Source organism: Salmo salar, chromosome 18, assembly GCF_965601325.2.
Source record: "Salmo salar chromosome 18, fSalSal1, whole genome shotgun sequence".
NCBI lineage: Eukaryota > Metazoa > Chordata > Actinopteri > Salmoniformes > Salmonidae > Salmo > Salmo salar.
Genome location: NC_138308.1, coordinates 9677303 through 9700009, shown reverse-complemented (window position 1 = coordinate 9700009; position 22707 = coordinate 9677303). Strand labels below are relative to the sequence as shown.

Here is a 22707-nt window from a genome sequence, read left to right as displayed (position 1 = left end):
CGTCAGCCCCCTCTCAGAAACCATCAGTCACAACACGCAGGAAAAAAACAATGGTATAGGCCTAGGGGAACAATAACGGCCTAGAGAAATATAGCAGTGGTTGCAACGACAGTACTACACAACTAACATAGTCCTATGTTATTAAAATGTGATAACATAGATTATGTGCTATATGTTAACTACCTCTTAAGGCCACAATGATTAACTAAAATTCATATTGGGATTTCAGAAAATGTCAAATTGCTCATTCCAATTTGGTTTTTCAACACACAAGACTGTAGTGCAGTGGTTGACCCTAAAGTTCCTATTTGCCAATCCTGACAATTGCTCTACACTATTTTTGTAGCAGCGTACTACCATGTAATTTTAATTTTGATTGTCCTCTCCTTGAGGACTGTGTCAACAAAAAACAAAAATCTTGTCACTCAAGGGAATTCACAGATTTGAAATGACACAATTGCCTCTGATGATAATGGAACAGAATATCAAAGGATCTCTGCATTGATTATCTGTAAACGTCCAACTCCTATAGTCCGGTAAGAAAAGCAGCCAGTCGCTCAAGTTATTTATTTTTATTCTCTCCATGGTACCATCAATGAAAGCTTCAGAAAGTATTCACACCCCTTGACTTTTTCCATATTTTGTTGTTACAGCCTGAATTTAAAATTACTTCCATTTAGATTTTGTCACTGGCCTACACACAATACCACATAATGTCAAAAGTGGAATTATGTTTTCATAAAATGTTTAATTAATTAAATGTCAACCCCTTTGTTATGGCAAGCCTAAATAAGTTCAGGAGTAGAAATGTGCTTAAGAAGTCACATAATAAGTTGCATGGACTCACTCTGTGTGCAATAGTGTTTTACATGATTTTGAACGACTACCTAATCTCTGTACCCCACACATACAGATAATTGTAAGGTCCCTCAGTCGAGCAGTGATTTTCAAACACAGATTCAACCACAAAGACCAGGGAGGTTTTCCAATGCCTCACAAAAGAAGGGCACCTATTGGTAGATGGGTAAAAATAAAAAAGCAGACACTGAATATCCCTTTGAGCATGGTGAAGTTATTAATTAGACTTTGGATGGTGTATCAATACACAGGGTCACTAGAAAAGATACAGGCATCCTTCCTAACTTAGTTGCTGGAGAGGAAGGAAACCGATCAGGGATTTCACCATGAGGCCAATGGTGACTTAAAACAGTTACAGGGTTTAATGGCTGTGATAGGAGAAAACTGAGGATGGATCAACAACATTGTAGCTTATTGACAGAGTGACAAGAAGGAAGCCTGTACAGAACACAAATATTCCAAAATATGCATCCTGTTTGCAATAAGGTACTAAAGTAAAACTGAAAAGAATGTGTCAAAGAAATTAACTTTATGTCAACATTGAATGTTCCTGAGTGGCCTAGTTACAGTTCTGACATAAATCTACCTGAAAATCTATGGCAAGACTTGGAAATTACTGTTTAGCAATGATCAACAACCAAATTGACAGAGCTTGAGGAATTTAGAAAAAAAAAAAGGATAATATTGTACAATCCAGGTGTGCAAAGCTCTTAGAGACTTACCCAGAAAGACTCACAGCTGTAATCACTGCCAAAGGTGATTATAACATTTACATTTGAGTCATTTAGCAGACACTATTATACAGAGCGACTTTCAGGAGCAATTAAAGTTAAGTGCCTTGCTCAAGGGCACTGACCGATTTTTTTCAACTAGTCGGCTCAGGTATTCGAACCAGAGACCTTTCGGTTACTGGCCCAATGCTCCTAAATGCTTGGCTATCTGCCGTATCTGACTCAGGGGGTTGAATACTTACCTAATCAAAACAGATTCGGGTTGTATTTTTCAAAACATTTCTACGAATGTTAAAATAGTTCTTCCAGTTTTACATTCAAGTATTTTGAGTAGTTTGCTGACAATGAATGACAATTAAATCCATTCTAATCCCACTTTGTAACAGAACAAAATTTGGAAAAAGTAAAGGGGTGTGAATAGTTTCTGAAGTAACTGTATCTTCATTAAACAATGCCTTTGTATCTGCTTTTGAAAAAGGAGACATCTCAGGCCCAGTGGTAGCCTAAATAGAAATGGGCAGAAAGGATGGCATTTCATTGGTTTGTTTCTGACGTAGCTGTAGACATCAGAGAAGGCTGCGCTGAGACAGCGCCTATCACTGACTAAAAGCACACATAACTCCTAGGTTATCTCCACTGCAGTCCTGGGAAACTAGGCATGGAAAACATGACTTACATTGGCAGCATTCTAGTACTCTCCTTTAAATTTGTGTAAAAGTATATAGTTAATGACTCAGAAAAGGGACCTTTTCTTTCCCCTTAGGCTTATCTAAAAAGGCCTACAAAGTAAAAAATATATATATATACAAATCATGTATATAAAAATATATACAAATAATCTATAGAATCACAGTTTACTGAACCGGCACTGTTTATTACTTGGTTGTCAAGTGACTGTAGTCTAGTGCATTCTTTCATTTCTGTCTATAGTTTTTTTTTATATAACTACGCCTAAATAAACTGAACTACTTGACGTCATGTGATACTGTCTACGGCACATCAGGCTATAGTGACAAAGTCAAAAGTTTGCACAGTAAAACAAGAGAGGGGTGAACTGATAAAGGTGTCGCAACAATGTTTCATACGTCACTGTTACAATGCAATTATGACTAATAATGTATCGCGAAGCGGATACTGTCATAATCATTTGGTTACAAAGTATAATCATATGAGAGCAGTGTATCGAAGACCTACCACCCACTAGACTAAATGTAGCCCTTTAAGAGCTATTATTAAAGATATAATTTTCTTCAATAATCGTGATGATTTTCACTACCATAGGGTGGGAAGTGAACTCCAGAGCCATTTCTCAATGGAGTCAGTCTCCCGACCATAGAAATATCATTAATAGAACGGGCTAGGAACCTCTAATCCTGGCAATTTGACTAGTAAACTCATGGGTACACTTGCAATGGCTGCCTGGTATTGTGATACAATAATTTCCATGGTAACAGAAAGTTGATTCAAATGATTCTAAATGTATTTTTCTTTTAAGGTCAGTTGAGTTGCTTCAACAAATCACAGCACAAATGATTGATGGGCACACTTCCTGCTTTGCTCCAATGAGTACACACAACAGGCTATCAGTCAACCCTTATGCCATCACTGACTTGAATGGGGAGGGCCATTCTATTCATTCTATTTCTGTGCTGACACCGATGGAAAATAGGAAATTATGCATCCACCTTATTATAAGGTCATAATAGACTAAATCAATATCATAACGTCATAATAGCCACATACTAAACAATCCATTATGACACTTCTTTAACATTGTTTAAATTCAACCTATTAGCATACATACGGCTATAGGCTACTTCTACACAGTTTCAGATGTTCTCTCATGATGTGGACATGAAGTCATCATCATCATATTCTAACACTTGTGCATCTTGCATTTAATTTACATACCAATATTGTTTATTATGAAAATGTTTCAAATTGGATAAAGGTTTCCTTATTATTGGGGCAAACATACCTGAAAAGGCAGCATATTGTTGCTGTTGTCCGTCCTTAAGGCGTTGTCCTCCATCCAAGATTTCTGGGTGAGGGGACCAGCTCTCGGGAATTTTGGGGGTGCTATAACGTTGCTAGAATAGGGCTTTTTCATCGGGGAGATGGGGTTCATGGAAGAAGGCACCCCTACACCGACCCCCACACCAACCCCGACTCCCACAGCTCTTCGCGGGTCCCTGCCTGCCTGGAGACCACTCCATGGATTGGAGGCTGTGCTCCAAGTGCCATTTTGGTGATTATTCCAACCCGAAGATGAGGCAGGTGAAGAAGCCTTGCTATTCATGACAGACTGGTGATTGTAAGCGTTTCTCTGTGGAAAAGGACCGTGGTTGGGGCTAACAGGGGATCTCCGTTGCTGCGCTGGCTGGTGCTGGGCTTGCTGCTGTGGATGCTGAGACTGTGCCAAGCCAAGCTGAGGTGAGAAATTGCCTCCAAATACCGGATTTATGTGGTGGGGGAAGTTCTGGAAAAGCATTGTTCCGTTCACCGAGGGTCTTCCTTGATTAAAATTTTCGTCCACAGTGTTCGTAGTTCCAGTAGACCAAGTGCTACCAAATGAGGGGGACAGGGTGCCACCGGTTTCCTGCGGCTGATGAAAACTCAAGCCTGGCAGGATCGGAGACTCCATCGGCACTTTCTCTTTGTTGAGCGCTGAAGCTGCTTGGTTGCTCACACTCGACGGGCTCTCATCTAATGTAGGGGGATCCGAGGGGGCTGGGGTGAAGGGAGGGTCTACTGCTGGATCTTCTTGCTGATGAGGTTGGGCTTTGTTTTTGTCCATCAGTAAATCATCCTGCATGGTTTGCTGAGCTGAAACGGGACAAACAGATAAGTTATTTATCATTGAGAATGTCAGACTAGGCTCTCTGGGCTGTTGTGATATTTTAGAGAGAACTCCGTGGGGAATTTTTCTGCTGCTGGAGGCGAATTAGTGATCACCCATTTAGATAAAAAATCAAATACTGCTGGTGTATTACAATAAAGTGCACTTCAGCAAGAGATTAAATAGTTTCACCATTTCTGATGCCAGTTATCCACTCGATTGTGTGCGGGAGATACACGTGGAGGACACCGATATTCACCATGTCTTGTTTTCCTTTACCCAGAAACTCCGAACTGCAATGTGAAACTGATTCTTGTTCTTGTTTTTTTTCTCTCCCTAGAACCACCCCTGAATTAATTTGCAAAAAAATACAGCTGCTGCATCCTTCAAGGTTAAAGAGACACACCACCTTGACCCACCCACTTTTTGTTTTAGGTTTCTGTGACAATGATTGCTGAAGTAGCTATAAGAGATGATGCACTTAGGCTTTTTTTGCTTGTACTTTTGTATGACATTGGCCTAGTAGTAACAGCTTGCTACATTGGCTAATAGCTTCACCCTAAAAGCATGAATGTTATAGAGATTACGATAAGAGGCAGCTTCAATTACTGCATTAAACTTGGTACATTTTTCTGTCACCTTTTTTATATGTAGATTTTCTGAGTAGGGTGCAAATGGGTGCTATAACAGAGACAGCCCTATATGCATATCTATGTTCACAAAAGCCTAGAGGAGCAGTGTCGCGCCTCTTCTTTCATGCCTGCCTACATTGATCAAAATAATACTTATTACATTTTGTTAATTTCATATTTTAAGGCTATCATAAACTCTTTAGAAGTTTATTCTGGACGGCCGTTAGCATAATTATAGACACAATTAGGCCTATCGCTGGTCATATATGTACTCATTAAAATCATTCTGCTTGCAAGTGCACAGTCACCTTTGAATGAGTCAGGATACAGCACGGTTTATTGTCCATTTTAATTATGAACCATTCGAAATAACTGTGGCCTAATAAAGCCACAGTGTGGTATTTAGAAAGTATTCTGAATAGGCTAAAACGACTCCCACATAGTAGCCTGTCAAATGTATGTTGAGCACATCATTTTAATTCTCAGGTTTCTAGAATATCCTATTCCTAACAGGTGTGACATAGACTTATCGTAGAAAGTAAAATATTGCACAGCATTTTGTACACTACTTAATCCTTGTTTTCTCCTCGATGCATAAACGCTGCCTGTTCATGGTCATCAAGTAACCAAATACGGGGGCAGTTAACCAGCCTAAAAGAAAAACGATGCACCAATTTTGACAAACAAAAAAAATCGTATTTCCCCTACGCGTTGGTTATACAAGACATTCGATACATTCACAAGCGGGCTGTTAAAAATTCGTATCCGACCCACCTAATCCACAACTGTACAGGTAACGTTATCACCAAACAAACACCGCAACAGCATGCACACCCGTGTCGGTTTTCTGTTTCACATGAAATTAAATTTACCTTTATCGTTCACCCTTTGGGACTCTGTATATAACGCTATTTCTGTTTGCCTCGTCTGGGTTAAGATATGACAAATGAGTTACCCCTTCGTGCGGAGGTAGTCAGCAGTTGCTTCAACAGCTGATCGACTGCGGCGCATGGAGGAGGAGGCTTCAGGGAAATGTAGTTTATTAGTGTTACATGTCCGGAATGCAAAGTTTGGTCGAAAACAAATATTGTTTTGGTCAGCTTTTGTTTTGCATGTAGGCCCATGCATTTTTGCATTAAATTAGGCTAGTATTTAAAGAGGACTTTTATTGACTATCATCATTAACCCATTCATAGCCGGTAAATAGGGTTAGTGTTCCCAAGGCCATATAGCAATGTTACAGCGCTTGTTTACGAGGCGGCGTCCTGTGCTAATTAGCTATCTAGCGTGCTACAAACACCTGTGTGTAAGAGTAAGTGGGGAAAAAGTGTAGTTCATTAACTTGAGGCAAACACAGCATATGGAACTGTGCAAATCTGCTACAGTAAGTGCATCCGTTTTATTTGAAATATTATTCCTCGCTGATATGAAAGAGAAGGGCCATACGTTTCAAACCATTTCGCAAGCAATAATTGACGTTTCTAAAACCAGAAACACAGCGTCAGAATTGTAGTTCACATAGACAGCCGTGGGCGAAGCTAACTGCTGAAAACCCTAGAGAGAAAGGTTTTCGTGAGCTAGATGTAGCTAGCGGATAGTAATGGCAAATGTGATGCTCCATTAGCCGTTTAAGAAATAAGGCCCGTGGAGACGTGGTATATGGCCAATATACCACGGCTAGGGGCTGTTCTTATGCAACGCGAAGTGCCTGGACACAACCCTTAGACGTGGTATATTGCTCATGTCACAAACCCCCGAGGTGCCTTATTGCTATTATAAACTGGTTACCAACGTAATTAGAGCAGTAAAAATAAATGTTGTCATTCATGGTATATGGTCTGATATACCACGGGTGTCAGCCAATCAGCTTTCAGGGCTCGAACCACACAGTTTATAACACCTGATTTGGAAGACAACCAGTGTCTTCTAAACGTACATGTCTAGTTGCGGGTGTCATTTAAATTTAGAAAATGCTACATTAAAAATGAAATCCATTTTTTGCTCCATTAAGTAATCCAGCAATTAGTATGCCACTATTGTTTATTTCATTTTCTCTCACTGATCGACAGGTGAGTATCATGACATGCAGCACTTTGGGGTGGACAGCCACCTGTCTCAATTAATGAGAAAATTTGAAATAGATAAAATGGCAGTGTACACATTGTTGGATTATTTCATGGAGCAAAATATTTAACTGAGTTTTTTCTAAATTCAAACGAAGAACAATGCAACTAGACATGGAAGTAGAAGACATTGCTTGTCTTCCAAGTAGGAAATTGAGGAAGTATTGACAAGTTAAAGTTGGTAAATTCTGTGCTAATCCAAATGATATCTAATAACGCTTATCAACCAGCTGGAATAGAGTAGTCTGACTAGACGATATTTTAATAGCTACATTAGACGAGGCTTCTATTCTTCAACCAACCACATACCCATGTAATTAGGGGGGGGAAATGTATCCTAGATCACATTTGCCCAATATCTTCCATGACTGCTAAAACTGTTGCAACATTTTGCAGTCATTTTAACCAAGCAAATTTAGAGAATAAAGATACAACTGAGCCATTAAATGAGATGCACTCATATGCACTGCCCGAAGCTTGTGGCGTAATAACGCTACAGAGCGCTATAATAAATGCAACCTACCGCAATACGAAGTATTCTGTAGCCATATGTGTATCTTCATGATGCTCGTCTTCCCAAGTAGGCTTGATGCCTCTTAGGTAGGTCCGCCTGCACAAGTTAGAGCATTAATTAGATATTTATTTGGCAACATGAAGGAGTAAAAGTCGAGTCGGACTACATATCCCAGGCATCTTGTAACTGTGATTTCTCAGCCTCTGACGGGCTTGTTATTGTTGGTGACGTAATACGCATCAGGAGTTCCCGTGCGTTACCTCATAGAGAGAGCCAGTCAATTGAGTCAAGCTGTCGCGCCGAAGCGTTAAAAATGAGTTTTTAGCAAACTATTAAACTGAAACCGAGTTGAAAGGCATTAGTTATGGCTGCAAAAGAACTGGTTTATAGTTCAAGTTTTAGCTAACGTTAGTTTATTTCGGTTAGACAAGTTAGCCGGCTAGCTAACCTCTTCGACTTCGTGCCAACAGAAAAAGCCTCGCCGCTTATAACGAGGCCAAGCTAGCTAGCTATCTAACCTGCATATGTAATTAATACACTCAACACGTTTGAGTGTACTGTTTTACATTTATTGGCCATATGTCGGAAGAGAGCACATTGGTAATGCAACAGAATTCGGACAGGTGAGTTGAGTTTACCGTTAGCTAGCTACCTAACCAGTAGCGAAGCTAGCTACTGTAACGTTAGTTGGCTAGCTAGGTGGCCCTTGGATTCATGGTTAATAACTTTACTAATTCTTACCTTGTGGCAAGTATTGTAGTTCAGTTAGTCATATGTTGCACGCTATAGTCATTGTTTCATGCAGCTAGGTAACTAAAACCATGTGTTTGGATCAGTGGGCTGGACCATCATCAGATGGGGGGGGGGTCACGCGAGATATCTGGCTGAGGGTGGCCATATCATCACGCAACCTCCCTTTTTGGGCGTTGATTGACTACTCAGGGGACTGATTGGGATTTTGTAGTGTCAAGGTGGTGGAAAACGAACAGAAATGAATTGCCTGTTCAAATGTAACCTTTCATTAAGGTGTGGTGGACCTGTACTACTGCCTTGCCCTTCACACTAGTCAGGGATTGCCAGGGCTGCTGTTTTAAATTAGATTGTGCTTTTACATTATAAAGTTCAATGTGAACTGGGGTATTTGTATTTATTATGGATCCCAAGGCAGCAGCCACTCTTCCTGGGGTCCAGCAAAATTAAGGCAGTTATACATTTAAAAAACATTACAATACATTCATAACAGATTTCACAACATATTAACTGTGTTCCCTCAGACCCCTACTCTATACCACATAGCTATAACACAAAATACATGTGTACGTGTGTGTATAATGTGTATGTTATGTGTATGTTTGTTGCTTCGCAGTCCCTGCTGTTCCATAAGATTTATTTGTGTCTGTTTTTTTAATCTAATTTTACCTCTTGCGTAAGTTACTTGATGCGGAATAGAGTACTGTGTGCTTCCCATAAACACATTTCAGGATATTGAGGTAGCTAGTAATGCTGGCCTTAACACACATAAAGAGACGGTTTTAGATCAGCATCGAACGTCCTAAAGAGGAAATGGAGGATGTGGAAAATATGTCCAAAATTGAGACTGAGTGGTAGGTTAGGCTATACATTTAACTCACTCAGTGGCCAATTTATTAGGTATTACACCCATCTAGTACTGGGTTGGACCATTCTTTGCCTCCAGAACAGCCTGAATTCTTTGGGGCGTGGAAACGTTAGGAGTGGAACTCTGTGTGGTCGTCTGCTGCAATCGCACATCGGTGACAAGGACGGACGAGGTGTGTGTTCCGAGATGCCGTTCTGCACACCATTGTTGTACTGCGCTGTTATTTGTGACCTGCATGTTAGCTTGCACAATTCTCATTGCGCTGTTTTCTGCCACTGACTGGATGTTTTTTTGTTTTTTTTCCCACCATTCTTGGTAAATTTTAAAACCTCTCTGGGGTATGTGGGACTCTAGCGTCCCACATGCGGGACACACTCGCCAACAGCCAGTGAAATAGCAGGGCGCCAAATTCAACACAACAAAAATCTCATAATTCAAATTTCTCAAACATACAACTATTATATCCCATTTTAAAGATGCACTTCTTGTTAATCCAACCACCGTGTCCGATTTCAAAAAGGCTTTACGGCCAAAGCATAACATTAGATTATGTTAGGACAGCGCCTAGACAAGAAAAACCACACAGCCATTTTCCAAGCAAGGAGAGGCATCACAAAAACTAGAAATACAACTAAAATTAATCAATAACCTTTGATGATCTTCATCAGATGGACTTCATGTTACACAACGCATGCATGTTTTGCTCGATAAAGTTAATATTTATATCCAAGAACCCAATTTTTCATTGGCATGTAATGTTCAGATATGTTTTGCCTCCCAAAACTTCCGGTGAATGAGCACATTAATTTACAGAAATACTCATCATAAACGTTGATAAAATATACAACTGTTATTCAAAGAATTATAGATACACTTCTCCTTAATGCAACCGCTGTGTCAGATTTCAAAAAAGTTTTACGGCGAAAGCACACTTTGTAATAATCTTGGTACAGCGCTCAGACATCAAAACAAGCCACACAGATACCCGCCATTTGAGTCAACAGAAATCACAAATAACATTATAAATATTCACTTACCTTTGATGATCTTCATCGGAATGCACTCCCAGGAATCCCAGTTACACAAATGTTTGTTTTGTTTCGATAAAGTCCATATTTATGTCGAAATATCTCCTTTTTGTTTGCACGTTCAGTCCAGCATTCCAAATGCACTGTGCTCGTGCAGTAAGTTCAGACGAAAAGTCAAAAGTTATATTACAGTTCGTAGAAACATGTCAAACGATGTATAGCATCAATCTTTAGGATGTTTTTATCATAAATCTTCCATAATATTCCAACCGGACAATTCCATTGTCTTCAGAAATGAAAAGGAACACACCTAACTCTCACGGGCGCGCTCATGTCATTTCCTCAGTCATCTGATTCCAATGGCTCTTATTCTTTCCCCATTCACAGTAGAAGCATGAAACAACATTCTAAAGACTGTTGACATCTAGTGGAAGCCTTAGGAAGTGCAAAATGACCCCACAGACACTGTATACTGGATAGGCAATCACCTGAAGAACTACAAACCTCAGATTTCCCACTTCCTGGTTGGATTTTTTTTTCAGGTTTTTGCCTGCCATATGAGTTCTGTTATACTCACAGACATCATTCAAACAGTTTTAGAAACTGCTGAGTGTTTTCTATCCAAATCTATTAATAATATGCATATCCTACCTTCTGGGCCTGAGTAGCAGGCAGTTTACTACGGGCACGCTTTTCATCCGGACGTCAAAATACTGCCCCCAACCCCGATGAAGTTAAACACTGTTGTGTGTGAAAAGCCCAGGAGGACTGCGTTTTCTGAAATACTGGAACCGGCAAACCTGGCACCGACGGTCATACCACGCTCAGTCGCTTAGGTTACACGTTTTTCCCATTCTGACGTTCAATCGAACAGAAACTGCAATGCCTTGATGCCTGTCTGCCTGCTCTATATAGCCAGCCACTGCCACGTGACTCGCTGTCTGTAGGAGCTAACCATTTTCGTGAATGGGGTGGCGTACTTAATAAACTGGCCACCAAGTGGAGGTAGGCCTAACCTTGCAAACATTTTGATCTGGTATATCAAGTTAACAAAACTGTTCTATACTCTGCTCCGCCTAAACAGGTATGTTAGGCCTAGATTTTAAGCATTTCGTCTAATAGGCCTGTGTAGGCTTAGGTCAAGTAAGTTAATAGAATTTTGCCGTACTGGCCATTGTTTGTCAATGCTGTGGCTAATCATTCTCACCTCAGAGGCCATGGCAACAAGCTTGCTTGACCTTCAGAGAGAATCTGGTGTTCACTATGAGTTAGTCATCATGGTGTTATGAAGATTGAAATGGACCCATCTGTAGCAGCCAGCTACTCTTCATTCCTAAAGAGGATGCTTTTCTGTCCCCTTTTTGCATCTCAAACAAACTTTACCCAAATTGTTATTTGGGGGATGTCATTCACTCACGTCATCAAAGACAAGTAATGTTACCATGTTCTGATAACCTTCAGGTAATATGATTTGTCAGTGTTAACGCTGTTTCTCAGGCAAACCCCTTTTAGACCTTAGCCTATGTCCTATCCTTGTGTTACCAATGTTTTCACATTGACTGGAAAACAAACTTATTGCCAAAGTTGTTGAATTACTTTAGGCCTTCAGTACATGCCAATCAATACTCTATTGTCTTTGATCAACGTGCCTTCAGTTGAAAAAAAAAAGGCCTATAACGTAGGTGACTTTCCATAGAGGTTTTAGGCTAAACCTTGCAATCGAAGCTCATCTAAAATTTAGAGAACTGTGATGAATGCTGTGACTATGGATTGTGGTGGTGATCCAGAGGGAGTTATTGATTTGCTCCGGTTGTAGAGCAGGCCTGTTGTCTGTCTCCTGACCTTGCCAGTGTTTTATTTTCCGCTGTGGGCTGTATTTGCCAGAATGTCCCTGCTTGCGTCTGAGTGCCATAAAGCAAATTCGGTAACTGCTTTGGGCACGACAAGTGAAGCGCACGGGTGAGCTGTTTTCTGTTTTAAAAAAAATTCATAATTAGTAGCCCTGTACTAAAGCATGTGACATGGCACATTTCATAATTTGATCTTTTGGACTGTGAAAACATATTTTTTTTAGATGACAGGTCTAACTTTTGTGCAGTGAAATGGGTGGAAGGAAGCCTCTGCGATTGCTAAATGTGTAACAGCTCTGCATGCCGCTGCCATGCCAGGGCTCTACGCTGACATTTGTTACAAGGAGCACTTGTTCTCAAGAAGAAAAATAAATGCACACAAAGAAAAATATTAATGTTAAGAATTGCCAGCAATTACAAAATACAGGGTTTAGAAGCACCAGAATTATTTAGATTTTTTTTAAAGGTTGAGCCTAACCTACATTGTCTAGGCTTATACGAACCCTTGCTACTTTTCAGGCTCATTTCCTGAAGAATCTCTCCCTTTCTATGCTACCAAGTGTTTGCGTACTACTGGTAAAGTTACCACAAATATTATGATAAATATAATCTATGGTTGTTAGGTAGCTAGCTAATGCTGTGTAACATGACTGAGCAAGGTTAGCGGCTCGCAAGTAATTTTAGAACGGCCCAGGACATGGTTTATGAATATAAAATGCGGTCCTGCCAATCTGCGATAGAAAAAAAACACGTTGCACCGGTATTATGGGTAAACATTTGGACGGTTTGGGCTAGAAACAAGCTGTTACTGGCATCTACAGTGTGACGTTTTACTTGCGTATTTAGGCGCACACGTGCTCTTTGTTAAAAAAAATTAAAAAGTCAGTGTAGAGCCCTGCGTTTTCTCTGTAGTAATGGTGCAAGCATGACGGTCATGAATCTGCGGCCGGTGTATTCTCTATGGCAGTCAGCGGTGCACTGGTGCTCCCAAATAAAGATTCAGGGCAAAATATTTGAGGGCATATGCTCAGAGCATAGAAACCGATGGCAGGAAGATGTATGTCACGTTCCCTTCGTTTTAGGCGGTTGTGTTTGTTGCTCTATCAGTGACAAACACACGGCTCCACATGTTCTTGTCTGGGCCTGCCACTAGCAGCTGGTTCCCCCTGCAATGCAGTGTTTCACGAATGGAGGAGGGAGACACTCGCACACACAACCTCCATGATTCTGTACCCTTTTGTTTTGGTTGGGCATTAGCCATACTACGTTATCATTTTCATCTTTTTTTTTTTCTTCTGTAATTATGTCATACAATTCATATCTTGTAGACACTAGACAGCAAAATGTGATTTTGATATTCTGAAGCAGGGGTTCTTTAAACTTTTTCAGCCTGGGGCCCAAATTAGAAATTCTGTGTTTTCATGGGACCCAAGCTTATGAAAATATGCAACTAGGTGTAAATATTGGTACATTTCATTACCCTTATGCCTAAAACAAATGCAATATAGACAAAAACAAATAACAATGAAATATCCATATAATTAGCTATTGATGTTTATTTTCTCCATTCTCCGTTTTAAAATACAATAACTATTTGTTTATTCTGAACTGGAATAAACGGATCAAATCACACCGGTTGACGTTTTCAACAATCATGTCTATTCTGGACTCAGGTTTTGACAGTGTAACATGGAGGTCATGCTCAGCGTTGAGTCTGACATAGTTTTTAAAAAGAGTACTGAAACAGAGTTAAGAACCCTGACTCGCATAGGTATGTGGTGCCGAACTGGATCAGAACATCGACTACTTTCTCAGGCTGGAGACCGCTTCCTGCTGTAGATTACCAACCCAGAACTGTGTGTGTTTGCCTCTAAAAGCATCTTACTTCAATCAGTTTATTCTAGTTCAGAATAAAAAATACTTGTATTTTAACAGCAACAGCAACAGTTGCAATTTAGATTTGTTTACAACAATAATTTCTTCAGTAAGATGTACAGTAGGCCTGATCATTTTGTCATCTGTATTTACTGTTACTTACGGTTATCAGTAGCTTGCTTTGGCTCACGTTACTATAGCTATTAGCTGTGTACAAGGCCAGGGGATTGTTTGAAGGAGAAACTCACATCTGCTAGTATGAGAGAGACTACTCCTTTATTTCTGCTTGTCATCACCTGTTATAACATGACGACAATGCCTTGCTAGCTGACTGACTTTTCCATTGTTGAAGCACTGTTTCCTGGAGCATTCTTCCCTGTTCTGAAGGAACTCCCTGTGTTTACCCTCATGCTGTGGATGTTTGGACAGGACGTGTCGTTTTATTAATTGGTTCGTTTTGAGAGACTCATTACTAAGCACTTCCCCGCATCAAACACATTGTGGGCGCTCCTCGTTATTTCTCAAAGTTTGTATGAAACCAAGAGAGAAACTCAACGCTGTATTTGCGTTTCATGACGATGGAGCTCAGTCAGAACTTGTAGCTAGCTTGAGTCATTTGATGACAGTGGTGAATGCTGGCGAGTGGGAGTGACAAGTCAGTGGCTGACAGCGCATCATCTGCTGCTGAACGACAGCGCTGCATCGTGTGGGTCGCGGAGTGATCTTCAAGAGAACTGCAGAAAAAAAGTTCCTGGTTAACGGTGAAGCACACGGGCAACTTCCACTTGCGCAGCTGCCAAACTGAGCAGAGACCGCTGCTAAGCAGAGAGTGCATTGAACAGTGAGCGCAGTTGTACTTGGCCAAATCAATTCCAGTAATCAATTATATAATTATACATTTACTCTGACACGTTGAACCCACCATTAACAGGTCCACGACCCACTCCTTTAAGAAAGAATGTTCTAAAGTCTTTGCTGTTGGTTGTTGTGACTCCTGTTTGAGGTTGGAATGATGGGGTTCGGGGGGAGAGTCGTGAAATATGAGCTGTGGTTAGTCTTGTGGCTTTCCCTAGGGTGCAAGAGTTGAAGGCATACTCATAGGTTTGGGTTAACTGTGTCCGACCCCTGAGCCAAAAAGTAAAATATAGACTCCTGCAGATTCACAGTGTAACTTGGGCCAGTCTGACTGGAAACCGATGCCAAATGGCAAGTCCCAGCCTGACACTTTCCCTGCTGTTCGATGCAGGTGGCAACCATACACAAGGGTCATGGAGTATGTGCTTGATTGAGTAGAGGTAGGCTACACAATGTTGTTATGGACTTAGGTTAGTAGTAGAAGACAAGTGTTTTGATTTGTTAGATTGGAGTAGGCCCAACTAAGGATTTGTTTGGAGTTGAGGTAGGCCTAGGCTAGATGTTACTTGTTTGTTGTGGAGTAGAGGTAGCCCAAGCATGTTTGGTGTGTAGAATGTATTAGATGCAGACTGAGTCTATTTGTTATGGGGTGGAGGCACTAAGGCTGTCAGACATGCGGAAGCCCCCGGACCTTAACCTTCATTGAAGACCTTTTGTGGGCCAGGATCCGGTCGCCTGCCTTTGTGCTGCGGAACCTCCAGTTTTCCCACAGTCACGTGACCGCCGCTGAGTGAAAGGAGCCTTTGTGGAGTGGCTCTGGCCCCTTCTTAAAAAACAGAAGCATGACTTGTGAGATGATGAGGTAAAACTAATCGTACCATCACCCTCATCTTTGTACCGGACTGTGAATCACTCCATCGTGCACCCCATCTCTCAATCAAGTGTGCCTTTTCACTCCCTCTTTACCCTATTTTGAGAAATGGTGCAAAAAAAATAGTTGTAGGTTAACTTAAATCATGGGAGTTGTTGCTGCGTTCTTGTTATTTTCCAGAGCCAGGTTTTCTTCCTGCTGGTTGTACACAAACACAATTGTCCAATAGTGCTTAGGTTGTTGTGTTGCAGTAGCAACATTCTTTCAGCCCTGGCAAGGAGTGTTGGGCTTGGAGTGATTAAATGCTGTCTACTACTAGTCACATCCCAAATCTCACACACAGACACATGACATGACTTGAATGGCCCCGTTTCCACAGTAACCTCCTGCCCTTATAGGTGCAGCTGAACATTTAGTCTCATCTGATATTTTGGTTAAAAGGCCAAGGTCACAAATGTTTTTATTGAGAAATATACCACATTACTTCTAAATATAGATGTTGTATGAATGTAACAGGCTGGGTCCTGAATGTTCTTCAGCTGGTGAACCTCATCTTGTGTTGGGCAATGGCAGCCGGTCTGGCAGTACTCCATGACCTTGGACTCATAGACTCTGCACTTTGGCTCTTGCCAGCCCTGTGCAGTCTTTTCCTCTTCTCAGTCTGATGTTGAGCGTGTTCCCTGCTGAAAGCTTTCATCCAATGGGTCTATAGGATCTGTACTAGTAAAGCTGGTGTCAAGGTCAGCAGCGGCAGGATTAGTCTGTAGGACAAACACTAACTAGTCAGTGATTAGCCACATTTGACTACTTTGTCTCCATCAAGACACACAAGGTACTATATCTACCCATCCCCCTTGTGTCAAAAGATCATGCATACTAACCTTCACACACAATACCCACCCCCAACAGATACCAGTCAGTCACCAACACCATCCCCTCAAATTTAGACTTCTAGCTTTGCATAAACGATCAACTAAGCCTCCATAATATAGAGAACTACATTAGAAGTGATAAACACACCAACTATGACAGGAAGACACGGACCATGTTTATGCCTAGCTCCAGTATATTTATTTGCTCATCATGGAGTCATGGAAATATTTTGCAAAGGTGACTTATACTAGTTCCTGGTGCTGAGCTTGATGCTGTTGCATGCAGATGTTGATGGGATCAGATGTTGTAAATGGAACACACAGGCCAGTCACATTAGCCTCTGCGATAGTTAGTTAGCTAGCTAATGTTTAGATAAAGTCTGGTAAGATGTAGCTAACGTAACCTAATGTAGCTTGCAAAGATACAAATCACATCAACGAATAGATAGCAACTGGCTTATTACATTGATTTGCTTTAGAATGTCTAGCCAGTGTATTATGAAAGCTAGCTAGATTTTGGTTTAGATAAACACATTTAGTTCCTTAGCTAATTGATCGGAATTACCGCTGCTTGACTTCTTAGTAAGGTAACCAATGAATTGTTACCCCAGCAGCCTGTGCTTGCTTGTAGTTTGCACATCCAGGTACTGAGCACCATAACTAAACTTCTCAACAACAAAAATTAATCGTTCTTCGCAAGCTGATGTTCTTTGAATGAGTGGCTGGTCCAGTGAGTAACGTTAGCTACCTTTTGACACCCATTCTCAACTGCATTCACCTCGACAGGGGCGGTACTACATCCTGAAATGCCAATAAATTCTGGAAATTATGTTTAGCTCACAACCAGGAATTGTTGATGGACAGTTTCTACCGGCGAGATGCAGCAGTGCTCGTATTTGCTTGTAGTGAGGAAATTCTAGTTTTTTTATGACATGTTAATAACATATTACATTTACATTTAAGTCATTTAGCAGACGCTCTTATCCAGAGCGACTTACAAATTGGTGCATTCACCTTATGATATCCAGTGGAACAACCACTTTACAATAGTGCATCTAAATCTTTTAAGGGGGGGGGGGGGGTTAGAAGGATTACTTTATCCTATCCTAGGTATTCCTTAAAGAGGTGGGGTTTCAGGTGTCTCCGGAAGGTGGTGATAGACTCCGCTGTCCTGGCGTCGTGAGGGAGCTTGTTCCACCATTGGGGTGCCAGAGCAGCGAACAGTTTTGACTGGGCTGAGCGGGAACTGTGCTTCCTCAGAGGTACGTGGGCCAGCAGGCCAGAGGTGGATGAACGCAGTGCCCTTGTTTGGGTGTAGGGCCTGATCAGAGCCTGAAGGTATGGAGGTGCCGTTCCCTTCACAGCTCCGTAGGCAATCACCATGGTCTTGTAGCAGATGCGAGCTTCAACTCGAAGCCAGTGGAGAGAGCGGAGGAACGGGGTGACGTGAGAGAACTTGGGAAGGTTGAACACCAGACGGGCTGCGGCGTTCTGGATGAGTTGTAGGGGTTTGATGGCACAGGCAGGGAGCCCAGCCAACAGCGAGTTGCAGTAATCCAGACGGGAGATGACAAGTGCCTGGATTAGGACCTGCGCCGCTTCCTGTGTGAGGCAGGGTCGTACTCTGCGAATGTTGTAGAGCATGAACCTACAGGATCGGGTCACCGCCTTGATGTTAGTGGAGAACGACAGGGTGTTGTCCAGGATCACGCCAAGGTTCTTAGCACTCTGGGAGGAGGACACAAGGGAGTTGTCAACCGTGATGGCGAGATCATGGAACGGGCAGTCCTTCCCCGGGAGGAAGAGCAGCTCCGTCTTGCCGAGGTTCAGCTTGAGCTGGTGATCCGTCATCCACACTGATATGTCTGACAGACATTCAGAGATGCGATTCGCCGCCTGGTTATCAGAAGGGGGAAAGGAGAAGATTAATTGTGTGTCGTCTGCATAGCAATGATAGGAGAGACCATGTGAGGATATGACAGAGCCAAGTGACTTGGTGTATAGCGAGAATAGGAGAGGGCCTAGAACAGAGCCCTGGGGGACACCAGTGGTGAGAGCGCATGGTGCGGAGACAGATTCTCGCCACGCCACCTGGTAGGAGCGACCTGTCAGGTAGGACGCAATCCAAGCGTGGGCCGCGCCGGAGATGCCCAACTCGGAGAGGGTGGAGAGGAGGATCTGATGGTTCACAGTATCAAAGGCAGCAGATAGGTCTAGAAGGATGAGAGCAGAGGAGAGAGAGTTAGCTTTAGCAGTGCGGAGAGCCTCCGTGACACAGAGAAGAGCAGTCTCAGTTGAATGCCCAGTCTTGAAACCTGACTGATTAGGATCATATTAACGTCAGTCTTTAATTTGGCCTTTGCTACTATAGCCCATAGAAACGTATTAAATAACACATTCTTAAATGGCTAAACAGACAGTCAAAAAAGAAATCATAAGGTTTCGAAGTGTCTGTCTTATAGGAGATATAGAATTTTTTCGGAAATATATTTGTGTTTAGGACACACATTAAGCCCCTTTTTTTGGGGGGGGGCACAATGCTATCTCCATTCTTCCATTTAAAAAAAAAATGATACCGGGTTACCTTCACAGTCCCGTGACACTTGTGGGAGTCGTAGAGCGAAACGGAGAAGACCTTCGTGAGAATGTCATCTTTCCATGGTGATCATATTACACTGAACAAAAATATAAACGCAACATGTAAAGTGTTGGTCCCATAATTCATGATCTGAAATAAAAAATCCCAGAAATTTTCCTTTGCAAAAAAATCATATTTCGCTAAAATTTTGTGCACAAATTTGTTCACATCCTTGTAAGTGAGCATTAATCCTTTTCCAAGATAATCCAGCCACCTGACAGGTGTAGCATATCAAGAAGCTAATTTAACAGCATTTTCATTACACAGGTGCATCTTGTGCTGGGGAGAATAAAAGGCCATTTAAAAAAAAAAAAAAAGTGCAGTTTTGTGGGAAAAAACTCTTCTGATCGGCTGAGCTTAGCTGCCAAGTGGGTTGGCCAAGCCCCAAGGTCCCCTTGGCTGCCCCCTGCCCAGCGGAATCTGTTGGGCATGTCACCGATTCGATGACTGTCTCGTTCGTTGGCAGTCACTCAGTTCGTGTGAGCCCAAACGGTCCAGATGCTAAAGACAGAAGTTGGCACATCTGCAGTACCGACTACAGAAGAGTCTCGTGGGTGTCGTAGAGCAAAACGGTCGGACGATAGACTTTTGTCTCATGGTCTGACAAACACCTAACTGGGCCACCTTCCACCGCAGATGTGGAAGGCCGATGCTGTGGATTGAGACACAGCCAATGCAAAATGATATCTCTAGCTTAAATTGACAGATTTCTATGGGGATTTTTAAATTATGTTAGTTACATTGATGCACAGATGAATGGACATATACAGTGAAAGAGCAGCGATGACATTATTTGACAAGTGTGGTCTAAATCAAATCAGTCTCTTGTTTCAAGCTTTTTTTGGTTATTGGTTCGCAGGCCTAATTGCTTTTGAGTTGAGACCTGACTGAAGCTTTTGGTCCGTTCCATTGTTTTGTTTGAATGTTTAGGCTGTAAAATTGGGCATTGGGACTGTGTTTTGTAGTGTTTGTCTTGTCGTATGTTCGGGTGTTTGTAGGCCTGTGTTTGTGTTATTTGCTGCGCAGGACCGAGCGAGGCGAAAGCGAGCAAGGGGTTAGGGTTTTGTGAAGAGGATAGCGTTTCGCCAGTTGTATCGTGGCTTGTCATGTGGAGGGGCAGCATTACGGGAACTGGAGCCAGTGTATCTGGGGGAGCACCCACGCCTTTGTTTCTCCATGGCTGTGCTCCTGTGGAGACATCTGTCTACCCTTCCAATCAGCTTCCCGTCCTCCCGTTTCATCCCTCTGTCTCTCTCTGCTGCCTCTCAGCTCAGGTTCTACTAATCTCTTTCCTCTGGGCCTTTGTTCCCCCCGGCCAGGCTCATAGTCACAACGATATGCTCATGTAGTCAAAAGCTAGGTAGATTTTATAACCGAAAATGGCTACTCTGTGACCGGATTCTCTGTGAATCTGGATTAGGAATAACCTCCCCTGGGGTGGGCTATTTTTTGACCTCCCCTGATTTTAGGGTAGGAACCCAGCTACAAACGGGCATTTGACCCATTATATCCACTGTAGCTAACCGTACTGTAACCGTAGTCACAGGTCATACAAGAGGACTTGTAGTGCAGCAGGTTGTGGACATCCCAGCAGTGTGTCGTTTCACATTGTGGAGAGGAAATGAGTGGATAGAGTCATAGTGGTAGGATGGATGAGGTTAATATGAGGATGGTAGAGCAGAGGAAGGAGGGTTAAGGTCAAACTCTGTTTCGCCATGTGGCCCCTGTTCCTTCGCAGGCCCACGTTACCCAAGCACCCGACCCCTAGGCTCCACTGAGCTCTCCCTCATGTTTTCTTCACCCCTGGAGGATGGAAAATCAGCCAGGTAGGTACCTAGTTACCTGAGCAAGTGACCGAGACAGCCCCCCCCCTCCCCCCTGCAGCCTGGTAACAGAGCACACCCTGGGTAGGAGGATTATGACCGATGGCCAAAGATTTGCCATCCATTATTCAAGCCTAGTAGCAGGCAGGTTTAATTATACATGGTGGTATTATGGGATTTTGATCAGCCATGTCAGACTAGGGCTGGGCGATACAGCCTGAAAATCATATCTACATTTTATTTTAAATTTATGGCTGATTTTACGATATCTAAATTTTTTTGGTGTTATTTCTCTAATCTTTGTACAATTTTAAAGGTGAAATACACTATTTGAAACAGTCAGCAATAATCTAATGAATTCAGTTATTGTTAGCTTATACCTAGGCTAAATACAGTATAAGCCTTCCACAACCATAAGACTCACTAATAATGTAATTATTTTATAAAAAATAGTTTAACCTGCATTTTTTTTTGCAGTAATTACTGATCTGGCTTTTAAGTCGGTCTATGAAAATGTGCTTTTTGTTACAAATTTAATCAGAACCATGCATAATGCACATTCACTATTTGTAGCGGGCATGATAGAAAATTAACACAGGTCTCATGAACAATCTCTCAAGCACAAGCCCACTTGCTAGTGAGTAGCCAGCTACTCTTTATAGGAGTCTTTTTATTTAAAGTTTATCCAACTTGGATCTATTTGCTAGGTAACAAAGCAGAACAGTGGAATTGTTATGAACACACCCTTCTGTCCATCACCAAATGTTTGAACAGCATGCTAGCCTTTCTACTTTGTTCAGATGTTGAAATCAAGTGCCCTAGCTTATTTCTCAACATGAGAACAAGTTGCTAATTTCTTATATAATTGTTTTATACTTATTGCACATTTACAAACCAGACTATTACAGACTACAAAGGGAAGCACAGCCGCGAGCTGCCCAGTGACACGAGCCTACCAGACAAGCTAAATTACTTCTATGCTCGCTTCGAGGCGAGTAACACTGAAGCATGCATGAGAGCATCAGCTGTTCCGGACGACTGCGTGATCACACTCTACGTAGCTGATGTGAATGTTGACCTGTTTAAAGGTCTTACTCACAAGGCCGCAGGGCCAGACGGATTACCAGGACGTGTACTCAATGCATGCGCTGTCCAACTGGCAAGTGACTTTACTGACATTTACAACCTTTCCCTGACTGAGTCTGTAATACCAACATGTTTCAAGCAGACCACCATAGTCCCTGTGCCCAAGAACACAAAGGTAACCTGCCTAAATGACTACCAACCCGTAGAACTCAAGTCTGTAGCCATGAAGTGCTTTGAAAGGCTCGTCGTGGCTCACATCAACACCATTATCCAAGAAACCCTAGACCCACTCAAATTTGCATACCTTCCCAACAGATCCACAGATGATGCGGTCTCTATTGCACTCCACACTGCCCTTTCCCACCTGGACAAAAGGAACACCTATGTGAGAATGCTATTCATTGACTACAGCTCAGCGTTCAACACCATAGTGCCCACAAAGCTCATCACTAAGCTAAGGACCCTGGGACTAAACACCTCCCTCTGCAACTGGA

General features: G+C 42.1%; 2 protein-coding genes across 8 annotated transcripts in view; one reads left to right on the top strand and one right to left on the bottom strand.

Annotated features, from left to right (window-relative positions):
• Nucleotides 1–8533, bottom strand: part of LOC106576796 (cytoplasmic polyadenylation element-binding protein 3) — a 68530-nt gene extending 59997 nt beyond the window's left edge. For 2 of the 5 annotated variants that reach the window (XM_082964703.1, XM_082964705.1), the window contains exons 1-2: nt 7707–7864; nt 3568–4415 (exon numbers count right to left, since the gene is read on the bottom strand). In XM_082964703.1, the coding sequence (XP_082820829.1) occupies nt 3568–4415; nt 7707–7746 (888 nt within the window). In that variant the 5' untranslated portion in view covers nt 7747–7864. Of the gene's footprint in view, nt 1–3567; nt 4416–5834; nt 6057–7706; nt 7865–8438 lie in introns of those variants that run through there. The other 3 variants (XM_082964704.1, XM_082964707.1, XM_082964706.1) reach the window with 3 other exon arrangements.
• Nucleotides 7951–22707, top strand: part of LOC106576797 (E3 ubiquitin-protein ligase MARCHF5) — a 43076-nt gene continuing 28319 nt past the window's right edge. The window contains exon 1 of one of the 3 annotated variants that reach the window (XM_082964708.1): nt 7951–8320. In XM_082964708.1, coding sequence (XP_082820834.1) covers nt 8277–8320 — 44 coding nt within the window. In that variant the 5' untranslated portion in view covers nt 7951–8276. Of the gene's footprint in view, nt 8321–12192; nt 12303–22707 lie in introns of those variants that run through there. The other 2 variants (XM_014154216.3, XM_014154217.3) reach the window with 2 other exon arrangements.